Source organism: Aulonocara sp. 'chitande type north' Nkhata Bay, linkage group LG23, assembly GCF_057382095.1.
Source record: "Aulonocara sp. 'chitande type north' Nkhata Bay isolate Kocher_YH1m ecotype deep benthic linkage group LG23, A_spYH_male_GT1.1, whole genome shotgun sequence".
Lineage (NCBI taxonomy): Eukaryota > Metazoa > Chordata > Actinopteri > Cichliformes > Cichlidae > Aulonocara > Aulonocara sp. 'chitande type north' Nkhata Bay.
The window spans coordinates 15,075,681-15,103,657 of record NC_141365.1 but is presented as its reverse complement, the minus strand read 5'-3'; the positions used below and the strand labels follow the sequence as shown (position 1 = coordinate 15,103,657).

General features: G+C 41.1%; 1 protein-coding gene across 1 annotated transcript; it reads left to right on the top strand.

Moving 5' to 3' along the window:
- The first annotated feature begins 14 nt into the window (after nt 1-14).
- myo7ba (myosin VIIBa) lies at nt 15-24,407 on the top strand. The gene is made up of 48 exons (XM_086282465.1): nt 15-40; nt 668-705; nt 802-903; nt 1,027-1,179; nt 1,637-1,821; nt 3,870-3,991; nt 4,062-4,204; nt 4,296-4,409; nt 4,682-4,835; nt 4,921-4,997; nt 5,075-5,194; nt 6,146-6,285; nt 6,366-6,576; nt 6,656-6,791; nt 6,875-7,047; nt 7,135-7,278; nt 7,384-7,542; nt 7,697-7,789; nt 8,225-8,319; nt 8,433-8,517; nt 8,606-8,824; nt 9,280-9,486; nt 9,570-9,779; nt 9,872-10,036; nt 10,994-11,293; nt 11,372-11,532; nt 11,614-11,740; nt 11,815-11,934; nt 12,659-12,832; nt 13,707-13,934; nt 14,031-14,198; nt 14,287-14,404; nt 14,800-14,926; nt 15,331-15,497; nt 15,585-15,766; nt 16,180-16,301; nt 16,396-16,550; nt 17,668-17,821; nt 18,310-18,465; nt 20,736-20,841; nt 20,939-21,052; nt 21,150-21,234; nt 21,328-21,428; nt 21,648-21,833; nt 23,481-23,597; nt 23,804-23,887; nt 23,995-24,114; nt 24,198-24,407. Exons 2-48 carry the CDS (start codon nt 688-690, stop codon nt 24,291-24,293), a joined length of 6,693 nt encoding a protein of 2,230 aa, XP_086138591.1. The 5' UTR covers nt 15-40; nt 668-687; the 3' UTR covers nt 24,294-24,407.
- Nucleotides 24,408-27,977: the final 3,570 nt, after the last annotated feature.

The following is a 27,977-nucleotide window of genomic DNA, read 5'->3' as shown; positions in this document are numbered from 1 at the left end:
CAGTAGCAGGGGCTTCCACGCAACACATACCTGTTCTCAGGTAAGCGCTGATTTCTCTAAAAATGTAGCTAGAAAAGATGGATTTTTTAAATATTTATATGTTTTTTGTGTATTTTTTTGGTCTTTAGTAGCAAGGTTATAAAATTCAGTGTATACTTTTGAACAAACGTGTCTTCAAAGTGAAACCCATGCTTTATTTTAGTTGCCTTTAAAGTTTGTGTAAATGTAGCAGAAGACTGCTTTTTAACATATCTAAAATATGTGGCTGTTGTATAAATCTCCAGCAGTGATATGAAACCAACTCTCAGTCAGGGTTTGTCCTGACTGAGAGTTGGTCTTTAGGGGTTAACTGCCACAGATAAGAATGATTAGTCCAAGTCCAGTAAAGGCTGTTGAGCCTTTTAGCTTGTTTTAAGGATACTGATGTATTTTCCTGTTACTTCTGATCATTATATCAACAATAATGCTTGTCATGTTTGGAAAACTGGTTACAAAAAATATTTTGGGGTGGAATAGGAGGGTGGCTGAAACACCCTTGAGCAAGTGCAAAACTGTGGAAACTGATTTTTATAGCATGGCTAAGGAAATCTGTATTGATTGTGTTTTAAGTTCGATTGCTGTAACTTTTCCTTCATAAGAAGTAGAAAAGAAAATGTTTTCGTTGCAGATTTAATTCACATTTCAGCGATGCTGCACCTGAGCAAGGTAGGAATGAGTTCTCTGTTTCTATAATTAAGATTCATGATCCTAAATCATTACAAGGCCTTTTTATTCATGATAACTCCCAATTCACCCAAACAGGGAGATTTTGTATGGGTGGACACGGGCACCGGGGTGCCGATTGGGGCGGAGGTTAAGGTCACAGACACCGGGCAGATTCAGCTGCTCGATGACGAAGGAAAGGTACAAAAACCCGACCGATACTCTGCGCTCCTGCCAGATTCTTTACAATAATGTGAAATCTGCCTTTAAAAGAGCTGTATTTGCCTTCTGTGTAATTTGAGATCTTTAATAACAAACACACAGGAACACAAGCTCAAGAAGTTAAATGAGAAAAGCATCCGGCCCATGCATCCGACCTCTGTGAACGGCGTAGACGATATGATCAGGCTGGGTGACCTGAACGAGGCCGGACTGCTCAGGAACCTCCTGGTACGACACAAGGAAGGAATCATCTATGTAAGTTTATGTTCCCTGGATTCACTGCAGAGCCGCCTAGTTTTATGACATCCATAACCATCCATGGAAATGCTTACTTGATGCGAACAGCTTTCAGGCTCAGACTTTGCCCTGCAGTTTATCACTGTGTTGTTTGTCTCCATAGAGACCAATGAGCCTCTGTTTAAAGAGAGTAACCCAGTGTTTATGAGTCCCAACGCCAAAACTCAACGGAGCGTGTGTTTAATTATGAATTGGACCTTTTTTGTGGTGTAAAAACACTGCTGTGAAAGGCTGGGGGCAAATTATACTGAGTGTAATATCCTCTATCTTATACTTCTCAGTTATTTTATCGAGCAATCATTCAGCATTTATCTCTGCTTTTTTTTTACTGTGACTAATCTGTGAGAGTTATGTATCACATGCTGAGTTTCCACCATGATAACGACGTGTTTACTCGCTGCTCTCTGTTTTAAAGACATACACGGGCTCCATTCTGGTCGCAGTGAACCCTTACCAGCTGCTGCCCATCTACACTATTGAGCATGTGCACATGTACACAGACCGGCGGCTGGGTGAAATGCCGCCTCATGTCTTCTCCATCGCAGACAGCTGCTTTTTCAACATGCGCCGCAACCGAAAGAACCAGTGCTGTGTCATCAGGTTGGGTTTTTATGTCAGTTTTACCACTCATATAGTCACAGATGCAGTTCAGACTCTTGGTTTTTCAATTTTAAGCTGCATCTATATGAATTATAATGAATAAATGTAGAGACTAGGAAAAAATGATACAGCAGCAGCAAAGGAAAAAAGCATGAGAAGGTAAAGTGGATGACTTTAAATCAGAGTATTCACTTTAATATGTTTATTCTTTATCAAAGCATTTGATTGGAATTTTATTATTAGATTGTGATCATACATAGATACATACACTTCACATAAAAAGATTGTTTAAACATATAAAACTGGTTTATACTACGTGTACATCTAGATTTAAATTATATTATGTTTTGATGGATGTTATTTAAGACTATTTGGCTTAAGTGAAATCATCCCAAATACACTGTAGAAATTTCTTAATAGGAACAAGGAATATAAAATTATAGGGAAACAGGGAAAAAACAGAGACTACACTTTTAAATGTCTCAGTAAGCCTGCAGTCTGAGAGCACTGTTCTCTGTTGGGGTGATATGGTACTCTGGGGTCTATAAGATATGATGGGGTGTTTATATGTCAGGAGAATGGTTTAAATTGAATTCTGTTCTTTAGTTTTTCCATCAATGCCCTCTGATATTCTTCTATGAAAGTTTGGTAGAATACCTGTTTAAGTACCTTAAACCCTTCCCCCCCCCCAAATTCCTCTAATTTCAGAAGATGACCAAATATATGGATATGGTCACCAGTAGGTCCACCACATTTCCTCCTTTGATCATTGAAACATCTCAGCATTTAAATTTCGCCCATTTATTGGAGTTATGAAATGTTGCCCCAGCACATATTTCTGTTTATCTGTGTGTTGTTCACATTAATACCTCTAAGTATTTGATAAAGGCGCTAAAGGTGAAAAGATTTGTGTCACATATTCAGATTATTTAAGACTGCAATCTTTATGGAGGTGGTGCATGCGTGAGCTAGCTGGGCTAAATTCTGACAATTTCTTTAGTGAGCATCTGTTTGAGATGGTATAAAATCCTTTAAAAATCATGTTAGTGCTGAAATTTTAAGTACTCCAAATATTATATACATTTATTACATCTTATTGCACATCATTCTTTTTTCTTTTTCTTTTTTTACTATCAAGTCTGTTTTAAAAGATAACAAATGATTGCTGGACTGAGTAAAATGATTAATTGGAGCTTTTGTTTATGGGAAAAAGAGAGAGCTACCTTTACAGGAGCGCCTAAGTGCCCAATAAGTAATAAATGTGAAGTATTAACAAGGTAACACCATTATCACCACTAAGGTTAAAGGTAAGGTAAAAATATTCACTAATATTTGGACATAACCTACAATTTGCGTTCTTTCAGGCAGTTACCTTGTTACAGTTAATAGAAACTACAACCTAGAACCAGTTAAAAATTTGTCCTCAGTCTCTCCAGACTTTACATTTGTCACCTAATTGAATATTAATTAGTGAACATAGTGGGTGCCTTTTGTTACCTTTATACTCAGCCGACTGTTCATGATCCTTGTCTAATTCACCTAACAAGAAAATATTTCCCGATGCTGGAAGCTTTAGGAATTCAAAAAAATGAAGCACTAAATGTAAAGAAAAAAGACACTGGTGCGTTAATACATCATATACATAAGACTAAAACAGCAAAAAAGGGCCCAGTTTCTATTATTATAATGGAAATAACCAAAACTAGCATTCGGTTTTGGAGTTTCTCTAAAGTTTCAGTTCAGAAATCTTTGTTATTCAGTCTGGGTGACTAAATGAAAAAGATCCTTTAAGTATGCTCTAACAGGAAAGACCAGGACTCATTAAGTGTCCTGGTCTTTCTGGAGATAAAATGCGCTTCCTTATTAGAATGCCTTGTTATTTTATTCCTGAGTTTGCTGCTTGAGTAATAGAGAAGATCTGAACTGATCCAAGCAGAACTGCTTTATCAATGTATTGAAGTTTAATTTTGAGCCAAATCCTTTTGAGATCTTTATGAAAATATTCAGGAAATCCATCACATCTACACCCCCCTCGTGTGTTTTATCAGCGGAGAGTCGGGAGCTGGGAAAACCGAGAGCACCAAGCTGATGCTGCAGTTTCTGGCTGCAGTGAGCGGTCAGCGCTCCTGGATTGAGCAGCAGGTCCTAGAAGCAAATCCCATCTTAGAGGGTACGCTGTCTTATCCAGCACCTTTTTGTCATTTGACTTGCCTTTTATTGACTGTAGCTTATCCTCTCAGCCTTCGGTAACGCCAAAACCATTCGAAATGACAACTCCAGTCGATTTGGGAAGTACATTGACATCAGCTTCACCAAGGGCGGGGCTATTGAAGGTGCCCGCATTGAGCAGTACCTGCTGGAGAAGTCCAGGGTGTGTCGTCAGGTGGGAATTTCAGTCTGCTGAACTTTTCGGAAACAGCATTGTGTTAAAGCCAAACTTTCCTGTAGTAAAGAACACATGCATCAATGTGCAGGCACCAGACGAAAGAAACTACCACATCTTTTACCACATGCTGATGGGCATGTCGGCAGAAAAGAAGAAGATTCTTTCCCTTGGAAACGCCGCTGAGTACAAGTATCTGACCATGGTACTGTGATGTTTAGATTAAAGATTGGATTTATTTATGTTTTCTGAAAATACATGGAGCAGGTGGGAAAAATCAACCAAATTAATTTTTAATTTTACCAAATTAAAAATCTTTATAGTCATGGTTTCTGTAACCATAATATCAGTATATCAGTTTCATGGGATTTGTCATAGTTTCAATAGCAAAACTGAACAGAAACAATTACTGGTGCCCTGGATGTTTGATCTGATAACTCACTGCTTATTCAGTTTTAACTCATGTGACCACACCAGGGTAACTGCACCAGCTGTGAGGGCCGTGACGACGTGAAGGAGTACGCTCACTTCCAGTCAGCTCTGAAGATTCTCACATTCACAGAAAATGACTTGTGGGAAATTTCCAAACTGCTCGCAGCCATTCTTCACCTGGGCAATGTGGACTTTGAGGGTAAAGCAGTCATTAAAAATGAAGATTATTTTGAAACAGGTGCAATCATTCAAGTAACTGACATTGATTTCCTGTGGAATTCCAGCCACCATCGTAGATAATCTGGAAGCCTGCAACGTCCACACGTCGACCAATTTCAAAATGGCGAGCGAGCTCTTGGAGGCATGTGCCGTTTTCTCTGAAGATACAGCTAGAGTTAAGAGATCATCTTGTCTGATTGTGCTACCTTGTTGCCTCAGGTGGATCCCAAAGCACTGGGGAAAGGTCTGACTCAGCGCTCCTTCCAGACTGCCAGGGAACACGTGACCAAATGTCTGACCTCTGCTCAAGCCATGGACGGCAGGGACGCATTTGTCAAAGTAAAATGAATGTGTGACGCTGCAGCTCATTTTAGCAGTCAGGAAGATAGGCCTAGATGGTTTAAAGTAGGTAATCAGATACTACTTTCCTGTGTAGATTGTAATTTTATCCATCCACCAGTCCATTTTCTTCTGCTTATCTGGGCCAGGTCGCGGGGGCACCTTAAGCTGAGAATCCCAGACCTCGCTCTCCCTATCCACTGAGAGATATAATCTCTCCAGCATGTCCGGGATCTGACCTGGGGCCTCCTCCCGATGGGACATGCCTGAAACACCTCATCTAGGAGGTGCCTACGAGGCATCCTTGTGAGATGCCTGAACCACCTCAATCGGCTCATTTTGATGTGGAGGAGCAACCACTTTTTAATCTGTGATCTCATTCTTTCAGTCACTAACCAAAGCTTGTGACCATAGGTGAGGGTAGGGACGTAGATCACTTTTACACTCAGCTCTTTCTTCACCAAGACAGACCAGTACAGTGGCAGCATCACTGCAATGGACCAATCAGTCCAGCGATTTCCCACTCCTCTTTCCCATCACTCGTGAACAAGAGCTTAAGATACTTAAACTCCTCCAATTGGGACAGTAACTCGTCCCTGACCCAGAGTTGTTACCCTTTTCCAAGGTGAGGACCATGGCCTCAGACTCGGAGATTCTCATTCCCGAATAAGCCCAGACGATGGGCTAAAGGTGCAGGGAACAAACCCTCTTGTCCACCAGGAAAACTCTAAAGCACAGGCAGCAAGCCGAGGGGATACTAAAATACCCACCCCAGCCCGCCACCTCTCACCACAGAAATTCCATTCTGAGACAGAGTCCAGCCGATACGATTACAGATTAGCCATCAGCATACTGATAGGTTAATTTAGTCATCATCAGTAGCAACTGGTCACAGATCAGTTTCCACGTTAAAAAAAAGCTTTATTGCTGGTGTCCGTGTATTTGTTCCAGGGTATATACGGAAGACTTTTCATTTGGATTGTGGAGAAAATCAACAGTGCCATTTACAAGCCGCCTGATGAGGAGAACGAGGCCAAACAATCCATCGGCCTTCTGGACATCTTTGGTTTTGAGAACTTTAGTAAAAACAGGTTGGTGTCCTCCGTTCTCAGGCCAGGCCTGCGTGGGTACTCTTACTAAGCCTCTGTCTTTGTTTCTTCTTTTTCTGCAGCTTTGAGCAGCTGTGCATCAACTTCGCCAATGAGCAGCTGCAGCAGTTCTTCGTCAAGCACATCTTCAAGCTTGAGCAGGAAGAGTACGCCCGTGAAAACATTGTTTGGAAGCACATTGACTACCAAGATAACCAGCGAACCCTGGACGTACTGGCCAGCAAATCCATGAACTTGCTGTCGCTTATTGACGAGGAAAGCAATTTCCCCAAGGTCTTTGTCCTCGTCGTACTTTAAATTCTCTAACGGACCAAAGCAAGGAAGGGTTTTAAAAGTGTAATTTAATTTTCAGGCCACAGATGCCACCCTGCTCCAAAAGATGAACCAGTATCACGAGAAAGGTGGCATCTATCTTCCCCCAAAGAACAACTACGAAACACAGTTTGGAATCGAGCATTTTGCTGGAAAGGTCTTCTATGACTCACAAGGTACACTTAAGTCATTTAAAGCCAACCTGTTGCTCTTTTGGTAATTTTCCTCTGATGTTCTCAATGTTTTGTTTTTGTTTAAGGTTTTCTTGAAAAAAACCGTGACACCCTGAGCTCAGACCTCATTAAGATGTTGGAAAAGTCCACCAACAAACTCCTGAAACAGGTGTTTCGTAATGACCTCAAATCCACCTCCGGTAGCATCAAGATTGCCAACGCCAAAATGACCATAACATCAGCCAAGGGAAACACCGGGGTTAGTGCAGCCTTTTATCACTTGACCATTCACATCACCATCACTGTATAGAATTTTTTACACATATTTGCACTTTATTTGTATTAGCAACAAGTACCAGATGGCAAGAAGCGTGTGCCAACACTGAGCGGTCAGTTCCGCCAGTCCCTGGATTCCCTGATGAAAACGTTGACTGCATGCCAGCCGTATTTCATCCGCTGCATCAAACCCAATGACTTCAAGAAGCCCATGGTGAGGAGACAGTCTTGGTCCTCTCAAACAGAATAAAACATGCTTGAAAACTGGAAAAAAAAGAAGAAATTGCTTCAAATCTCATTTAGTACCTCTTTGTCTCAGCTGTTTGACAGAGAGCTGTGCATGCGGCAGCTCCGTTACTCCGGTATGATGGAGACCATCAGGATCCGGAAAGCTGGGTATCCTGTACGCTACACATTTGATGAGTTTCTAACTCGATATCGTGTCCTTCTGAGAACTTCCATCTGTGATCCAAATACCGTGAGTTGTTTTTGACAAAATCTGTGTTTTGATCAGCAAAATTCTTTCTATGACCAACTCATATGTAAGCATAAATCCAAATGAAAGTCTTCCATATAATGTTATTTATGTTGTTGTCTTTTTTTTTTTTTTTTTTTAAATGCTGGTTTAACAGGAAAGCGAAGAGAAATGCTGTGAAAGTATTTGTGAAAACCTGCTTACCGGAGAAGGTGACTGGAAGACTGGAAAGACAAAGATATTCCTAAAGGTTTGGAAGCTTATAAGAACAATCTTAGCTGAATGTATATGGTTTGAAATACTGAAATATGTGTGCACTAAGCAGTCATAGACTTCCAAAAACCTAACATGCCCTTCAAGGTTGTCTCATAGTGCACCTCTGCGGTCTGTATTTATCCCTACATACACAGTTGCCTACACATTTTTCTTAAACGTACGGCAATCTGAAAACATGCACTGCTGATAGGAAGCGGCCTTTACAGAGAAGGGCCTGTTCTTATCAACTGTGCTGCAGAAATTCAAAACAGATGAGGAGAACTAAAATCTATTGGAGCACTCTGCTTTGCCAGCATAGAAATACATAAGTACATAAAAGAATCTCACTACTGTCTGAACGTCAGCAGTCAAGAACCAGCGCAGGAAATGAAAAGGAAATAAAATGGTAATTTCTGCTGTTTTCTTTCAGGACCATCATGACACAATGCTTGAAGTAGAGCGAATAAAACAACTAAATGTGAAAGCCCTTTTGATCCAGAAAGTCCTGAGAGGCTACAAATACAGGTAGGAGGATTAGATCTGCATTACGCTTTATTTATTTATTTATTTATTTATTTATTTAGTATTCTTACATGTGAATTACTGCTTCAAATTTGCATGATTCATGCCATCTAAAGGAAAGAATTCCTGAGGAAAAGGTCAGCCGCGATCGTGATTCAGAAATACTGGCGAGGACACAAAGGCAGGAAGCTGTACAAAGTGGCAAGTCGCGTTTTCAAAAATCAGCATTGACTCGAGTGAAAATGGAGGCGTCGCTTGCTTTAAACCTTCGCTCATCTTCCGATTCCAGGTGCAGCTGGGCTTTGCAAGGCTGCAGGCACAGGTTCGCTCTCGCCAGCTCCACTTCCAATATAAAAAGAGAAGGCAGGCGACCCTCGTGCTACAGACCCATGTTCGAGGACACCTGGCCAGGAAGGAATGGAAGCGCAAGAGGAAGGCTGTAATCCTGCTACAGGCACACACCAGGGGCATACTGGCGAAAAAAGCTCTCGAAAAGATGAAGAGAGACGTAAGTACCACCACCACCGATGTTTCATCTTATTTCCACTGTGCTGCTATCTATCAGTTATTTTAGTTTTTATTTCACATTTATTTTATAATGTTAGAGCATAATTTCAAGTATTTATTCCTTGCTTTAGTTTACTCCATCCATAAAAGCATTTATCTTTATGGCTTTGTGAAGTTTGGTAATTTGTCTGTTGTTGTCACCAGCGAGGAGTGGCCACATACCCTGCTTTATCATCTGTTTACTCAGTGTGAGGGCAGAATTTACACAATGCACATCAAGCTGTAGTAGGGAACAATTTAAACTGATGACTGAGACCAAAACTTTAGTTGATCTGTGACCTTAGTGTTTACGGATGAGCAGTTGATTCATTTCCTGATAGGCTTCTATGTAGTCTGACTTATTTTTGCAACAAGGTTAGTTGCCCCCTGCTTAGAGCACTGTTTTTGCTCTTTCAGATGTACCTCTCTGCTAAAGAGAAAGAAGAGGAACAGCGGCTCATTCTGGAGAAACAGAGGCGCTTGGAGGAGGTGTTGAGACAGAAGAGAGAGATGGAGGCCAAGCGGCAGTCAGACCAGGAGATGGTGGATGACATGTTTGACTTCCTTACTTTAATGCCCAACACTGTAGGAGGGCAGGAGGGGCAGGCACCCATGGGATATGAGGTTTGGAACCAGATGTTTTGGCAGGTGTTGAATGATTTTTAGATATAAGCCGATGAGTCACACGTGCTTGTATGTGTTTGCAGAATTTTGGTGGGAAACGGATAATTGAAGAGATAGACATTGACGAAATCCAGATGGAGGAGGATCTTCCCAACGAAGACTATGATGACCTGGATGAGTACTCCTTCGCCAAGTTTGCCTCCATGTACTTCCAGGGTGCAGCCACCCACACCCATATCCGACAGAGGCTTCATCAGCCCCTGCTCTACCATGAGGATGAAGATGATGTTCTGGTGCTTCTCTTAGTTCACCACACATCATAATTCCACGTGTTTCTGTCTGTTTTTAATAAAGTTTAATCATGTCTCTTTTGTGCTTTCACCAGGCTTCGCTCACAGTGTGGTGGATCATCCTGAGGTTTATGGGAGACCTCCCTGAGCCAAAGAAACGGGCCCAGGTTAGGGTACCCTCCTCACAGGATCGCTTTATGCCACAGGAGCTGATGTCCAGAAAGGACAGACGTCTCAGCAACATGGTGGGCCTGGATCAGGTAGGAATCAAAACCTCAAAAAACGGAATGTCTTTAAGTTTGCTCCATCTTAATCCTGGCAAAACGGAGGTTCTCGTTTTCAGTCTGGGGTCAGTCATTCCCAGCAACATCAAATTAAGACTGCTAAGAGTCTTGCTGTTATTTTGACTGAGAACTGAATTCAGAGTCTTACATCTAAAAGCTCATTCAGTCTTTTCTCTTTTATTAAAAAAAACAAAAAAGTAAAACCTTCGTTGACACATAATAGTACAGAATGACTAGACAGCACTTAAATTTTCTCCCATCTCAATTCTTGTAACTTTCTCTTTACATAAACTTTCACATAAAAACTGCTACTGATACCTTATAGCTGCAGCCGGCCTCTCTGATCACCTGATCAGGGTCTCCTAATTGTTCCAGTCACCTAATTAAAAATCAGAGCTGATCATGCTTTTGAGGTTATAGTTTCTAAACTTTGCAATAGCCTTCCTCGGCTAATCTGTGGTTTGTTTCAAAGACTGCTGTAGACTCATTTTTGTAGATAATCTTTTCCTTAATCTTTCGCCTGTTATTTGTGGCTTTTTGTTCTTCTATTACACGTGGATATTGGCGTGCATGCAGGAATAAATGAAAGGCCGTGAGTTTCACTGTGTGTCTGACTTATGCTTTTCTGCTCAAAGCACTTTTTGGCTAAATGTGACATTATAACACTTGATTCGCTTGAAATTCTTTTTAACCACACTCACACTCTCATGAATCTTTCATCATCAAAGAGTACACACAACTGCGAGGTAGAATGCATTACAAGTAAGACCATCAAACCAACTGGACTAAGACACTGTTGCACAAGACGCAGTCCAAAATGGCACTAGAGGATGATCTTGCAGGAGAGACTTGACAAATTTAATCAGTGTTCATTTTGATAATCATGGGCCAGTTTCCAGAGATGTTTGACCATTTACTTTTTCATTTTTTTAGAGGGTGCTGAGAAATAGAAAAGAAACAGAAGCTTCTACAGTCCCTGAGCCACCAGGACAAAACAAAAGGGGCTCCATCTTTATAGACATCCTGACAAGAACCAGGAAGGCTTCTGCTGTGCCCAACCAGACCCCTCAAAACCAGAAGGTGTACACTGTACCAGATGCAAGCGCTCGAGGACGAAAGGGCTCCACATTCACTGACCTACTGTCCAAAAACAGAAAAGTATCAAATGTTCAAGAAAATGGAATCCCCAAATCTGGTTTAAACTTCAGAAAAACCTCGATCATCATGGAGGAGGTGAGGCAGAAGCCAGAATATTTTGTTGCCGTTCACTTTTTAACCAAGCTAATGGACATTTACATTTTTCTCCAACAGTCAGATGATCAGACGGAAGTTTCCAAGCCTGCCACTCTGCAGACTGTGAAGGAGGATCCCGAAGTCTTGACTGGAGAGTCGGACACACTGGACAGACCCCTGACTTCTCTGGAAAAGCTTCACTACATCGTTGGATACGCCATCGTCAGGCCTGACCTCAGGTTACAGAAGTTTGAAATCGCATAGCTCCGCTGTTGATATCTCTTTCCGAGCTTCTGCTAATACACAGTTTTCTGCAACAGAGATGAGATTTACTGTCAGATCTGCAAACAGCTTCATGACAACAACAATCGTACGGGCTTCTTCCGTGGTTGGATCCTGCTGTCGCTTTGTTTGGGCGTTTTTCCTCCCAGTGAGCGATTTATAAAGGTGAGTACAGCAGCCGTAACAGCTGTGCGCATTTCAATGCTGTGATGTTTTACCTTTTACTCTTGTCTTTGCAGTACCTCCAAAGTTTCATCCGCTTGGCTCCGAGCGGCTACTCGTCCTACTGCGCTGACAGGCTGCGGCGCACCGTGATGAACGGCACACGAGAGGAGCCTCCCTCCTATCTGGAGCTGCAGGTGCTGAGATTTATACAGCTTCATATGAAAAATGCAGCATTTTCAAAATTCCTTCAATCTATGCTCAGTAACTCTAAATGACAACAATACTTTATGCATTAAATCTACACCTTAGCCTGATGGGTGCCTTCCCAGAAAAATAATACACAGCACCTCTCCAAAGGTTGATTCTGTTCATCTGGACGTAGCGTTTTGTCTCCTCTTTAGGCCAAAGTACTCTAAAGTCAAATGTGAGGCCATCTGTCTAACAGCTAAAGGGCTAAAATTACTCCACAACCACGTGGAAGACACACAGAAAACATCACGTTAGAGGGCTGCACTTTTTCAGAGAACTGCATATGACTGCAGACTTCTCTGACTCTGTCATTATCGTTATAAAAGAAAAGAAATTCTGTGCTGAAATTTGATGAGATGCTACATTAGCAGCTGACACTAGCTATACAAACATCCTGTAACATGCTCACATCTTTTTAAAAGAATTTCAAAAAATGCTGCCAGGAGACGTCACAGTCCACATTTACAGTGTTGGTTTGGTCTCAGTTGGAATTATACGGCATCTGAAATCTCATTGAAAAATTAAACCGCACATGTTTCTAGATATATTCCTTTACAGTTGAAAAATGTTTTTGTGTAAGTTGAGTAAGCTACTAACTTAAGGTGCAGAAAATATGCACAAACTGTGATTTCCACTTAACTAACATGTTTATTTCCTGCACCGTGACAGGCCACCAAGACAAAAAAGCCCATAGTTGTGACTGTGATGCTTATGGACAACCGCTCCATTAACCTCCCCGTCGACTCAGCATCTACGTCTAAAGAGATCTGCCAGCTTATCTCCAACAAAATCAACCTCAAAGACAGCTTTGGCTTTTCCATCTACGTCGCCTTGTATGCAAAGGTACATGTTTACAGACGGATCCAAATTCTTTCATCTGAAATGGGAAGCTGATATGCGGAAAGCATCCTGTGGCAATCAGAGCGTCCAGAATAGACATCTATCAGCCGCTCATCTCAATTTGTTATAAACAGCTCATAAATATAAACCCTATGAGCTGTGAAGATGCAGGGCCCAAAAGCGTTAGTGAGTGAGGATTTTTTTCACTTTGCAGTGCAAAAACGCTCATTACCAGAAATAACTTGTTGACAGAGCCGAACGCTCAGACCTAAGCCTTTGATTTCCGTGGCAGAAAGAAACGAGAAGAAGCAAAAGAAAAACAGAAAAAATGTAAATAAAGCCAGTTAAAATTTGTTGTTTTGGTTTTTTTTACATGAAAGGAATATCTGAAACCTTCCTAGTTTTCCACTCAGTCAAACCCGACTTACGGTGTGACTTAAACAGCTTTTTATTGATTTATATTATTCCTGTTTGTAAATGCTCTGAATTGGGGACCAGTCTTATCTACCTTCCTTTCATAAACAATGCTCCAGAGCATGCTCTGGTAAAGGAGGTAATAAAAGAAGCATCTTTCTTTAGATTTGGAGAATTCAACCAAGCTCTGATTATTTCCGTATTGTGCAAACACTAATGCGAGCAGGAAGTCACAAAAAATACAAGCACGTGCAAAAAAAAAAGAGGCTCTAAGGGAAAGAAGCACAGAGGTGACCCAGAATACACAGTAAAAACAAAAAATCATGATGGGATGCTTGCAGTGTAGTTATTTTCAAGTGATGGTCATACTGGTTACATGCCTCCCTGATAATTGTACGAGTTAAATATGAATACAAGTATGTCAATAAATGGATAGATATTAACACGGTAAGCTGTGTTGAAGGTGTGGGCTCTGGGCAGCGGCCGGGAGCACGTGATGGACGCCATCTCCCGGTGTGAGCAGGACACAAAGAGGAGGGGAGGCCAGGAGCAGCACGCCCCCTGGCGTCTCATCTTCCGTAAAGAGATCTTCACCCCCTGGCATAACTGCAGTGACGACAAGCTCAGCACAGACCTCATCTACAAGCAGATCATCCATGGCTTGAAGTCTGGAGAGTACCAGTGTCAAAAGGTGCGCTCCTATTGCTTGTATTGTAACCAAGGATTCAACTAAGCATTCCTGCCGTACACCTCTAACGTGAGTTTTTCCCACATTTCACTTCCCCAGGAGGACGACTATGTCGACCTCGCTGCAAAACATTTGTACATCCAACACGGATCGGACAGCCGCCCAGAAAACGTGAAGGATGTTGTGCAGGACTGCATCAGTAACTCTCTGCTGGAGACCAAGACAGAGAGTAACTGGGTGCAGATGGTCAGCACTGCCTATGCTCAGGTCAGTCGCATCCTGGATCACATGCTGTAACACATAGAGGGTTAAAAAAATGTTGTGGGTAGAATCATTTCTTTTGTCTTTGTCACAGGGCTCGTATGTGAGTTCCAAACAAAAGACGGATTCGCTGAAGGCGGAGATAGTCGATTACGCTCGACAGAAGTGGCCCATCTTCTTCTCCAGGTTCTTTGAGGTTGCCAAACTTTCAGGTAGGCATCTTTGTTCCTTGTACATAAAAGTGTAAACCTTTAAGTTAAAATCAAACCGTAAAAAAGAACCGTTGCTTGAGGCTGGGGGGGTAGTTATCATTTAATTCTTGTTTATGTTAATTTTTTTATGCTCTGTTTGAGGCTCAACACTTACGAGTGTTCAGATTGTCAGCAGCAAATTGTCAAATTTGTGAGCAAGCAACAATCAGCCTTTCTGCTTTAAAATGGCACCAAACTGACTCATTGTTGCAGTTCCCTTATTGTCGTTAAACTCGGCCACTACTGCTGCTTTTCACTGATATATTTCATATTTTCTGCATTATTTTAATATCTTAAACAGCTTAGATTAAACTCTCAGGAACAGGAAATGATCAGTTTCTCCATGATGTTCCCAGGCCCTCCACTGCCAAAGAGCAAGTTTATTGTGGCCATAAACTGGACAGGAATCACATTCCTGGATGAGCGAGAGAAGAGGCTGGCAGAACTCTCCTTCCCAGAAGTAATGGCTGTCAACGCTGTGAGGTAAACCTGTTTAGGCTTTGTTCAGGAGAATCCAAGAGGGAAACAAGATTACCTGAAGGTATACTCTTGTTAACACGGATGCGCTATCTGTGAAATTCTGGCTCCCAAAAACTATGAACAAGATAAAAGATAAACAAGATTTGTTTTTGTTCTTCTGTCCTCCTTAAAGGACAAATCTTTAATAAAAACATTTGACCTATTTTAAAGTCTTTTTAGCTTTAAATCAGTCTTGAATATTTATTATAAGGCAAGACAATTTTGTCTTTTTGCAACTGTAATCGTGAAGGAAATATTGGATATTTTCAGAAAATTGTTCCATAAACAATTTGTTTTTTTAATAACTTGTTGAATTTGCTAAAAGAGGAATGCTTTAATCGTGTTTTTGGCTCGGTGGTGGTTCTCAGGAATGTTAAAAAATCTGGCCAGGCCGTGTCTCTGATGACGCTGAAAGGAGACTTCACCCTGAGCGGCCCCTCAGCGGCGGACATGGCCGAGCTGATTACCATGTTTGTCAGTGGGCTGACGGAGCGTTCGCAGTACGCCGTGGCCCTGAAAGAAGTCGAGAAGCAAGGTCAGTGCCCCACTTCCTCTTCCTTTGAAGTCATTTCTCCTGATTATTAACTGACTGACTTCTCAGTTGTTTTTCAATCCTCTCCAGAAGACGCCACGTTCCTCAGCTTCAAGAAAGGAGAGCTCATCATGCTCATTAAAGACAATGATTTCTCTCAGGACCACGGCTGGGTTAAGGGCCAAAACGATCGCACGAAACAAACCGGGGCCGTCCCCATCGATGCCATCACAATCCTGCCAACGCTCAGCAAACCCACCAACGAGGTCATGGTACGGAGCAGCCAATCAAATCAGAATAAACGTGAATCAACGTACAATTGACCAAATTTTGGAAGAAAAAAAAAAGCCTGAGAAATGAGTGATATGAAACATTTTTATGATATCACAACACACATGAAGACATATCTATCTATCTATCTATCTATCTATCTATCTATCTATCTATCTATCTATCTATCTATCTATCTATCTATCTATCTATCTATCTATCTATCTATCTATCTATCTATCTATCTATCTATCTATCTATCTATCTATCTATCTATCTATCTATCTAACTTTTCATTGTTTTCACTTTCATTACTGTCTTGCTGTCAGTTCAGCACCTGCCTCCATTTTTTTCAGTTATAGACCTTTTTGCTAGCATGAAGACTAAATGCGGTGGGTGTTTCCTTTTTTTTCAGAACCTCATCAACCTCTCACCAAACCAGAGGAAGGACATCATACAGGCCACCATGAAAGAAACAGGCACAGTGGGGAGAATTGCTCCTTATTCACTGAAAGATTTCTCTGTCGAGTATTTCAGGTATCTGAAAATTTCGTCCATTCTTCTGCTGGCTTTTTTCACCAGCAGATCAGTGAAACAGTACTGACAGCACCACTCTTTGTCCTCTTTCCAGGCAGCCCATTAAGGATGTGAACCGTCAGGTGATCGCTAGGAATGCTGCACCCGAAAGGTTGTGGGTCCACTCCAGAGAGCCAATAAGACAGCCACTACTCAAGAAGCTTGGAGGCCACCCAGAGTTCACCCACAAAGCCTGTCTAGCTTTCACTGATATCCTTTGGATACTAGAAGATGCAATAATTAAAAAAATTTTCACCAATTTTTTTTACATGGTAAACCATTAACAAAGAAGCTGGGCAAAGCCTCTGGGTCTAAAAAGTGGAAAACAAAGCTGCATTCTTTGCAATGGCCAGCAGGGGGCAACAAGTCTAATTGTGCAGAGCTCTATGAGCGCATGATCTTACTTTATACGCGACTTATGACCCCAGCAAACACTTTCCTTATGAGTTTATGGTCTCTATCACTAGATTTAAGTCTTATTTTATAGAACATGATTCTAATTTAAGTTAGTTTAAAGTGCGTTGTGTTTTAGGGCATGTCAAGTCATTAACAGCATAAGGTTTCTCAGTCACAGGCGAGGCCTAGCACACAGCGATCAGCATCAGCACACCAGTCAATCAAAGTGGGCATACTCCTAACTCTAGTGTCCAGGTGGAGTTATAAAGATTTGTTATGAAGGGTGAAACTATCCACAGAGTCTGAAACAGCGGCAGGCTGTAACATGTTCATTTCTGCTGTAAAGTGGACATTTTAACACAGCGGTCTGTGGGGACTGCGACTCGCCAGCCTCACGAAACTGCAGTTTTTTTGGCACTTCCTCTTTGGTTTCATTTTTCCGTTTCACAGGTTGCCGCTTGATGACGACGATGCTACTAAAAGGCAGACACACTAGGTGGTGCTAACCTAATAGAACAATTGCAATCATCTTCTGCTATTCAGCTGCCATTTTCACAGTGGCATCTGGCCCTGCATTCAGTCACATAAAGCCTGCAGTAAACCTTAGTGGACAGATATTAGCTAAACACCTCAACATGAAACAAAATTAAGTCATAAAATTTACCTGCTTCTTTCTCTGGACATATTCATATTTCTTCTAACTCTTTTTGTTTATTTTAAGCCCAGAACCTAGTAAGCAAGGAAAGTTGGAAACCAGAGTAGTAATAAGTAGTACACAGAAGAAGAACTGAAACCACGAGACAGCTGCAAGGTCTTGAAATATAAGAGGGGGGAAAACAGATACTGACTAATGGGATGTTACAGAAAGGTATTTCTGTAACCTCAGCTGTTCAAAATCCACCATTGTTAGCCATCCTTGACTGCTGTGTACCAATCCTGAAGTACATGGGTGATTACCCCACCAAGCAGCAGCAGAATCCCCTCGAACTCACTGACCAAATCTTCAGCCCCGCCACTAAACACGATGCTCTGAGGGATGAGATTTACTGCCAGATCATGAAGCAGATGACCAACAATAACAACCGGTAAACATGTTATTTCCTGTGTACATGCATCCAAAAATTTGTAAGACGCGATGCATGCAGAAACTCACCTGACAGATAATCACACAGTCACAGTTGCAAGAATGAACTGAGAGTAGTTTCTGTCCACAGCCTGCCTGTCTGCTCTGCACGCTCCGGTTATTAAGTTCTCTCTCAGTCTTCTTGGTCTGTTAGTCATGGCTCACTCCAAAACAGTGAGAAGTGGAAAATTTAAACAGTATATAAGCCTATAATGTTAAAAAATACATGTACACATTTCCACACAACTTTCCATGATGTTGCATAAGATGCTCATGGAAGGACAAACTGTTCAAAATATCACAAGATATAAATAAATATAATATATATGTGCCTTCTCAGACACTTAAAGGGTAAAATATTGGAGGTTTTGAAGGTAGCCCTTCTTTGTTTCAGTGCAGGAGCGACCGGGATAGAAATTTTCTTTATTATTTTTTCTATTCTTCACCCAGGTTAAGCATGGAGCATGGCTGGCAGCTGATGTGGCTAAGCTGCGGCCTGTTTCCTCCCAGTCAGCCTCTTCTGAAACATGCTCAGCGATTTCTGGAGTCGCGACGCAGAGAGCCACTTGCCTCTGACTGTTTGCAGCGCATGCAGAGCTCTCTGAGGTTTGTACCGCACGCTGGCCTGTATTATGTATCACACATAAACACAGAGACGCTTTTGAGTGTGCGACAGGAAGAATGCGTCGATAGAGTCTGCTTCTCGTTTAAAGTTGGTTTAAAGAGTAAAAAAGGACTGAAAGTTGCATCACCCTCCCTCGGGTGTGAAAAGGAAATGTCAAATAATTTAACTTCTTTTTATAGATTCACTGAGATCAAGTTGTGCAGAACCTGCTTGCGGTGATGAACACAGTCCTTTTCGTACAAATGTGTTGCATCATCTTCACAGTGAAAGGACCACATTCAGAATTTGCATGACCTCAGTTATAAATATATCTGATTTGCATCCAGGCTTTCCTCCATAATGCTAACAGGCTTGCAGAGACTCATTTGTTATTAAAGCTTTTATTAGTAATCAGAAAATACAGAAAGAAAACATTTATCATTCAAACACAAGCATACTGGTCACAACAAAGGGGGGAATAATTCTACTTTTTCTTAGGACAAAAGAAGAAAGTGAAGTTAAAAGACAACCATGATGATTTACACGATTTCCTGTCTTATGTCTCATTTTGCTGTGGTGGACATTCATGTTAAACTTTTTCACATAATGTGGTATATACAAGGAAGCAAGGGGACTGCTAAATGCTCAGTTTCACACAGTTTTTTTCTACGATGTTACTGAAATCTCAGGCATTTGGAAGACCTGCCCACATGCTTTGCAAGTCTTATTTACAAGGGGCAGTGAATCGGAAGAACTGTGGCGTAAAGGAAATAAAAGTCATGTAAAGCTACTCTAGTAGAATCCAAAAATGAAAATATGGAGTTGTGAATTTGAATAATCATGCCCGTACTGGGCTCCCTTTAGTCACCTATTGCAACAAAGCAGAGATACTAGGTCAGAAATGTGGAGAAATGCAAAGTGTTGCAGCCAGTACTTTGTTTACATCATTTGAATGTTAGACGTAGGTCTGTTAAGTGTGGTCAATGTGACTTCGAGGCAATGCTGATGAATATCAACAAGCTCCATGAAGTGTTTGTCTCTTTGTTCTGTGACCTTCCCAACAAGCATGTGTCAAACTTTATTAGGTGAGGTGTGGTCTAAGTGAACGTCTATAGGTATAAATGGTAAGGTCAGAAAAAGCATTAAAAGGAGGAGCTGCGCTGGAGGTGGGTTACAAAAAGGATTGCAAAAGGAGAAGTAACTGTAGAAAGACTAAAGCAGTTTAAATAGCATGTCCTGAATGCATTAGCTGAACAGCTAATGTGAGGTGGTAAAGAGATCAACTGACTGGAATTATGGGGTACACTTGAGTCTGTGGCCTCCTTAAAATATATGTTCATATCTCTAAATTACTCATATTCTCATATACTCACACTCATATTCCAAGAAGTCCAAGACCACATGCTTTTTGGTACTGGAGTAACATTACATTTTTGGCTCATTAATTATATACACCAATCAGGCATAAACGAATACCACAGATTATCTCCTCATCGTGGCACCTGTTACTGTGTGGGATATATCACGGAGGAAGTAAACATTTTGTCCTCAAAGTAGATGTAGAAGCAGGAAAAATGGCAGGCATGAGGATCAGAACATTTTGGGGGTGTTCCCAGTCTGCAGTGGTCAGTATCTGTAAAAGTGTCCAAGTCCAAGGAAGGAGCAGTGGTGAACCAGCGACAAGGTCATGGCTGGCCAAGGCTCACTGATGTATGAGACTGAAGGCTGGCTCATCCATCCATCCATCCACTTGGCCTATCCCAGCTTGTAGCCACTGTAGCTCAAATTGCCAAAAAAAAAAGTTGGCAATTTGGTTCTGATAGAAAAATGTAAGAATACACAGTACATCACAGTTTGTTGCATATGGGGCTTCCACAGACCAGTCAGGGTAGCCATGGTGACTCCTCTCCACCGCCGAAAGCACCAAAAATGGGCACATGAGCATCTGAACTTAACCACAGAGCAATGGGCAATGGAGACCACACCTCAGAGCTTACAGGACTTGAAGGATCTATTGCTAATGTCTTGGTGCAGATACCACAGCAGGCCTTCAGGGGTTTAGTGGAGTCCATGCCTCAATGCATCAGGGCTGTTTTGGCAGCAAAAGGGGGGCCAACAGACTGTTAGGCAGGTGGTATATTTAGCATTTAACCTAAATTGAGGTGGTACTAAGAAGAAAAGTCAGTTGCTTTAGAAACACTGAACCTTTGGACTTATCTGTTAGGAAAAAGAACAAAAAGGCAGGTACCTAATAATTGTTGTTCTGCTCTAGGATGGAGCCCAGGAAGCTCCCACCTCACCATGTGGAGTTAGATGCCATCCAACAAAACAGCACCCAGATCCGCCACAAAATCCACTTCCCTAATGACACAGATGAGGTAAAAACACCAACTCTTTTAATGAAACCAGAAAAGGCCATTGCTGGGTGGAGATTGCATTTTGGTGTTATCTGAGATTAATCTCATCCTTCTCCAGATATTTGAAGTGGCCACCAACACCAGGATCAAGGATCTGATTCTGAACATTTCCAGGAAGCTCAAACTGTCTTCAGCAGATGGCTTCAGCATTTTTGTCAAAACAAATGACAAGGTTCATTCAGTATTTTTATACATTTATACAATAGACGGTCTGGCATCTTTGATTAACAAAAACCAGCCTGTTGTTGTGTTTTTTTATTCTGTTTCAGTTTCTCAGTTTGAATGAGACAGACTACTTCTTTGACAGTCTGAGGCAAATCACTGACTGGTCCAAGAGTGTGAAAAGGATTGATGGTAATAAATCATCTTCTGATTAGAATGACGGCGGGACTTTAAATGGTCTACTATACACCTGTACAAACCTCTGTGCTCGTGTGTGTTCCGCAGGTGGGCTGGTCAACTATACTGTGTTCTTCATGAGGAAGTTGTGGTTTAACGTGATCCCTGGCAGAGACACAAAAGCAGATCTTATCTTCCATTTCCCTCAGGTACATTTGAATGATGTCTCATTTTCCAATTTTCCAGCTGATATGAAGCGAGATGTTTCCATTAACACAATTCCTCCTCACACAAAGATGGAGTTGGCGATTAAAATCTAGTAACAGTTGCCTGCAACTGAAAAACGTTTTGAATACTCGGTTAAAAAGTGAAACTTTGGCCAAGACCTGTTAAAAAATAAGTTAACGAAATGTCTTTCTAATTTCCAGGAGTTACCCAAATACCTAAGAGGCTATCATGTGTGCACCAAAGAGGAAATGCTCAAAATTGCGGCTCTGCTCTTCTGCATAAAGGTCAACAATGATAAGAACCAGTTAGTCATGATTCCCAAGTTGCTGAAGGAGCTGGTGCCCACTGACCAGCTGAAGGCTATGTCTGAAAATGAGTGGAAGAAGGTAGGACGGCTTGCTTCTATCTCACCCTATCACAGGGCATCCTTCTCTGTCTGCATTTCCTCTTTTACTACATCCACAATAAATCTCTGTTGTCTTCCTTTTTAACTCCTGCAGCCAGCGTCATCTTAAACGTTCTCTTCAGTTCAATGAAATTTTATTTTTACAGCGCCAAATCGCAACAAAAGTAGCCTCAAAGTGCTTTATATTGTAAGGTAGGCCCTACAATAATACATACAGAGAAAAACCCAACAATCATATGACCCCCTGTGAGCAAGTACTCTGGTGACAGTGGGAAGGAAAAACTCCCTTTCAACTGGAAGAAACCTCCGGCAGAACCAGGCTCAGGGAGGGGCGGGGCGATCTGCTATGGCTGGTTGTGGCGAGAGAAGGAAAACAGGACAAAAGACATGTTATCTTCGTCCAGTATATCCACTATCCCTTTTTTGCATATGTCCAAACCATTTTTTTTACAAAGCTGAGTTCACTTACACTGAACACACCCAGGTCTTATTAATGCCACACCTGCTGAATCAACTAGTCACTTAAATAGATCCTGTGCGACAAACTGAAGCAGGCTAAAAGATCTTAGAACTTACAACTTTTATTGTCAATGTACAGTTGCTTGCACAATAAAATTTGGAAGCAAGACACACAGGGGGAAAAAAGCAACATAATATCTCAAACATAAGACATAAGATCTCCAAAAGCAGCACAACGTGGATCCATAAATTCTGTCACAATCCAACGAAACAGCTGAGAAACAAAGTCGCTGACATCTATCAGTCTGGAAAGGGTTACAAAGCCGAGGCTTTGGGGCTCCAGTGAACCACGATGACAGCCGTTATCCGCACATGGAGAAAACCTGAAACAGGAATGACCAGCCTACCAAAAGTACTCCAAGAGCGCATTGACAACTCATCCAACAGGCCACAAAAGACCCCAGAGCAACATCCAAAGAACTGCAGGCCTCATTTGCCTCGGTTAATGTCAGAGTTCATAACTACACCATATGAAAGAGACTGAGTTCCAAGACCAAAACCACTGCTGAGCAAAAGGAACACAAAGGCTCGTCTGAGTTTTGCCAGAAAACATCTTGATGATCCCTGAGAGTTTTGGGAAAATACTCTGTGGTGTAGCGTGGTAGTGTGACGGTCTGGGGCTGGGACCTGGAAGACTTGCCGTGATAAACAGATCCATGAATTCTGCCGTCTACCGAAAAATCCTGAAGAAGAATGTCCATCCATCTGTTCGTGACTCAAACTGAAGCATGCTTGTGTTCTGCAGCAGGACAATGATCCAAAACACACCAGCAAGTCCACCTCTGAGTCTCTTAAGAAAAAACAAAGGTGGTTCATGCTTGCAAACCCTCCAATGTGGCTGAATTACAACAATTCTGCAAAGATGAGTGAACCAAAAGACTCACTGCCAGTTATCGCAAACTCTTCGTTGCAGTTGTTGCTGCTAAGGGTGACTCGACCACTTATTAGGTTTAGGGTTCGCTTTTACAAACAGGGTCATGTAGGTTTGGTTTTTTCCTTCCCTCTTAATCATCAGTGTTAATGCTAGAAAACCATTAACCTCATTAGAGGCAGTGGTCACTTGAAGGTGTTGTTTCACTCTGTGATACATCTGTACTTTCATTTTCAGAACATTACCGCCTCATTTAACAAACAAACTGGAATGACAGCTGATGAAGCTAAGGTGGCGTTCCTGAAGGCGGTTCACCGTTGGCCGACATTTGGCTGTGCTTTCTTTGATGTGAAGGTGAGGCCTCCAGCGAGTGCAGCTCACACGATGGTTATCTTGGTATCAGCTATCAGATTGGCTGCGTGGGCAGCGTGTTTATCTGATCGCTATTGATATCTGTCACTATTTGTCGGGCCTCTGGTCTTTAGCACTGTTTCTGCAAATAGTGCAACATGACTCTAGCTTGACAGTTTCCTCATTTGCTTATCTTTCTTTCTTTTCAGCAAACATCAGAGCAAAAATTTCCAGATATTGTGCGAATTGCCATCAGCAAGCAAGGACTCACAATCATTCATCCAAAAACCAAGGTTAAAGAAAGTCTAAAACTCTATGGAGCAATAAAAATTTCAGTGCCCTTCTCTCATATCAACATTTTATTCATGTTTTTATTCATGTTTTTTTTTTTTCTTTGAAGGAAACTCTGGCAACTCATCCATTCAACCGCATTGCTAACTGGTCCAGTGGAAGCACCTACTTTCACATGACTATTGGTAATTTAGTCAACGGCAGCAAGTTCCTGTGTGAAACGTCACTGGTAAGACGTGAAACACTCTGTAAGTTTTGGTTTATATTTCGTCTACATTTCCTTTTCTTTATATAACTCTCTTCTGTTAAAAGGGCTACAAGATGGACGATCTTATAAGCTCCTACGTTAACATGTACCTCAGCGACAGGAAGACTGTGCAAACCAGGAACCGCCGCTTTGACATCTAAACTCTGTGGCATGACAGCTCGCTGAAAGCATGCTGTGTGTCTGTAACTGCAGACTGAAACTTGTACTCACAGTAGTTCTCTGTTTTTGGATTAGCAATCAACTTTTTTGTGCTTTCCTTAAAAAAACATTGAATTATTACATGAAACGAAGTAGTTGCAGATTTCTCAGTTTTTATTTAAAGTCATGTATGCTCTGGTCTGTGTATGAGTAACAAAATCAGAAGTTATTGGTCTCTTTGGTGTTTTTAATGATGGACACAAAACCAAAACTGTCTCAAGTTAAATAATTCTAGCGTGTTATTATGAATAAATAAATCCAATTTGAATGAGTCTGAGTCAAAGTTAAAGACCTAGGTCTAATAAGATTTGTTCTTGAACTTCGTGTAAATGTCAGTTTCATTACATTTGTGGATTTTTTTTTTTTAGCTCAAAATATTTGACCTGTTTCTGCTCACCAAAATGTCACAGATGTCATTTATGTGCACAGGACGCATCGTTTCGCACGTGTACTCAATTTTTTAGATTAAAAGAAAGTTGAATTCCAGACAATTATTAGACATTAATTTACCTGATGTAAAAACATTAAAGATTTTCTTGGAAGCAAAGTTCTATTCAGTGTTTTGTTTCTCAAAAAACAAAAAAATGTTACAAAGTAGAATTTTCCTCACACTGGAAAATCTTCAAATCACAGTGAAAGCTGGACAAGTGTCAAAGCGACTTCACAATTTGTGTGTTTAGGTTGCACACGCAACCTTTAAATTAGCCCATCTTCAAAAAGTATATCGAAAGTTAATCTCCACAATGATTTTCCCTTTATGTCAATTTTACAGATGCAAATTTTTTACTCTGTGTTAAAATTGTGAAATAAAACATCCCCCCAGTTAATGTGTCTTGGCGAGTTGAACTACTGTAGAATAAGGAGGGGATGTTTTTCTCATTATCATTCATTATTTTAATATGGCATTATTAGTTCATCAGAAGTATATAACCAGCTTTGCATTAAACATAAATTGAAGTTTTGACCTTACATTATCCTTTGCATTACAGTGATGGTGATAACTTTAGTTTGATTTTTTCCTTACAGGTACCAGAATAATAACATGATTTTCCATTGCAGATGTAACCATGATCATTCCATACACATTGCAGTTTGTTGCTTATTCTAGAGTTGTGCTCAAGGTAATTAAAGGTTAAAAGCTACAGCCAGCGCGAGTCTGGCTGATCTATGGAGGGCAAAGGCTTTGAGCTTGGAAGGCCGCACGCGCTTACACAGCACTTATAAGATGTTATTCTTGGTGATTTTGTGCTTAGTCATGTTTTAATATGTTTTAAGTAGAAGTAGCTGATCCAGCAATATTCATTTAATATTATATACTTGATTTAGAGCAATACACACTGATGGTCTTAACAAATGAAAGAGTCCTTGTAGCTGCCATGTTGTGTCTTAGCAGGGTACAGACGGTTCCAGGAGACGGGGGCAGTCAGCGTCTGCCCTCGCGAAGGAGACAATGTTATTCTTTGTGTTAAATAAAATTGTCAACATTGATTGTATTACACCTGTCACTACGCATGAGGGGACGTTCTAATACCCTGATTTCATAAAACTATGGTGATGTGTTTTTTGAGATGAGATCTGAGACTGTCTGCATACAGTGTCCATCTCCCACGTGTGTGATCATTAAATCATCGTTTGACTCAACCCGACCGGACCAGTGTTGTTATTGTGGGTTTTTCCTCTGGTGTCCATCCCCAATATTTTTGAACCTTAACACTACCTAAAAGGTGATTATCATGATTGATTTGTTTTTAACTATAACCCTGTGATCATTTCTAACTGTCCACTGTCGTACAATAAAGCTCATCGTGGGACAACTAATATGAGCTTTCTTTGGGAAAACTGTGGGTTAGGAGATTGAGGAGCTCTACCGATCAGAAGATTGGTGGATCGATTTCCTAAATACTCCAATCACCATGTCGAAGCATCCTTGGGCAAGATGTTGAATCCCTGCATTGTCCCTGATGAATCTCAATTTTCCACTTCTTTTAAAAGATGCACAACTACATGACATCACTCACTGGTTTCTGAAGTCATGCTCTGAAGTATGGGCTCAAATTGTGGTCATAAATATTTTGTACTTGTAAATCAGTTTTGTACTTGCAAATCAGGATTTGTATGTGTAAAAAGAATTTGTGTGTGCGTAAAAAAGATTTGTGTGTGTGTAAAAAAGATTTGTGTGTGTGTAAAAAAGATTTGTGTGTGGACTTAGCCAAAAAATACGTGAGAAAGTCTGCACTCAAGTTTCAAGTTACAAGTACGAATTTTGACCCTATTTTTCTTCCTTTCATCTGATTGGCCAATGTCATGTCAATCACAAATTTAACTATCCAATCAGAGAACAGATGGCTTTGCCTGTCAGAGGGGTGCTTTTTTGAACTACGCTAAACAACAGCAGCACGTTGACAGCGTAAAGACAGAATAACTCCAGCTTTGTGTCTTTTTCCATTCTAGCTGGTCAGCTGGTGGGTAACAGGCATCTCCGAAAACGTTTAGAGCACTTGTGCAAATATGTAATGTCTTGATAAATCGAGCAGCTATTTGAAGTTTACACAGCACCATTCTCGCATGAAAATATCTTAAAAGTTTATTTTGTGACCCAGAAAGAGTAATATTTCAAACTCCGCCACTCTGTGTTCCTCCGCCACTGCCTCGTTTTTTGGACGAAATGGATTCTGGGATAGTGCATTTCGTCATTTCAAGCTGATTGGAGACCAAAACAGCCAATCAGATTTTTTTGCATCCAAGTCTGTGATTGGCTGGTTTTGTGGCACAAATATAACGGTGTATAGAAACAGTGGAACGCGCACGGGCGGAAATGTTGAGAGCGCAAGCAACACATTGCGAGCGAGCGCAAATGCAAAAACTGAGCAAGAGGGGCTGCTATTGTGTGTGTGTATGGATCATAGCAAACACTGAAATACATTTTTTGCACGCAGCAATGAGTTTTGTTCACTCAAATTTAGCTTTTCAGAATAGTGGCACAAAAATAACGCCATACAATTTGAGCCCATACTGAAGCCTTGAGATGAACAATTGTGAAGCCAGACATAATCTTCCTTTCTATTATAGTATAACCAAAATTTACACAATAGACTTTTTGTTTTTATCCAACTTAACCAAAAATGAGTTAGCGAAACCATAGACCCAGCAGGGAGGTATTTAAAGAGATCAGAGCAGAGAGCTATTTTTTCATCGACTTCTATAGGACTGCAAAGCGTTTTGCAACAACAGATCTGGCCCCCTGGTGGTCATTAAGGAGAATCCAGGTTTAAGACCTTTCAACGTTGGTTTCACTTTTTCAGATGTGGAAATTGCATCCATCTTTTATACCGTCTGTTGTCAGCAGTTCCTACACACATCACCAACAGGCTCAGCTGTTACTCAACATTACAAACAAAATTTTGGAACTAACCATTGCAAGGTGAAAAGGATCAAATGGTGAACTTTGGATAGCTGTAAAAAAAAAGGAGCAGCTAAATGTTTGATGGATGAATAGCAAATGGATGGATGAATAGCAAAGCTAATACGTTCACTGTATTATTGCAGCGTCTTTACCTTACAATATAAAGTGCACTGAGGTGACGGTTGTTGTGATTTGGCGTTGTATAAATAAAACTGAATTGAAT

Excerpts from the sequence above, each read along its gene's own strand:
- myo7ba (XM_086282465.1), top strand. Across the intron at positions 4,998-5,074 it reads TGGCGAGCGAGCTCTTGGAG|GTGGATCCCAAAGCACTGGG; the intron begins GCATGTGCCGTT and ends TTGTTGCCTCAG. Across the intron at positions 12,833-13,706 it reads ACGTCGCCTTGTATGCAAAG|GTGTGGGCTCTGGGCAGCGG; the intron begins GTACATGTTTAC and ends GCTGTGTTGAAG.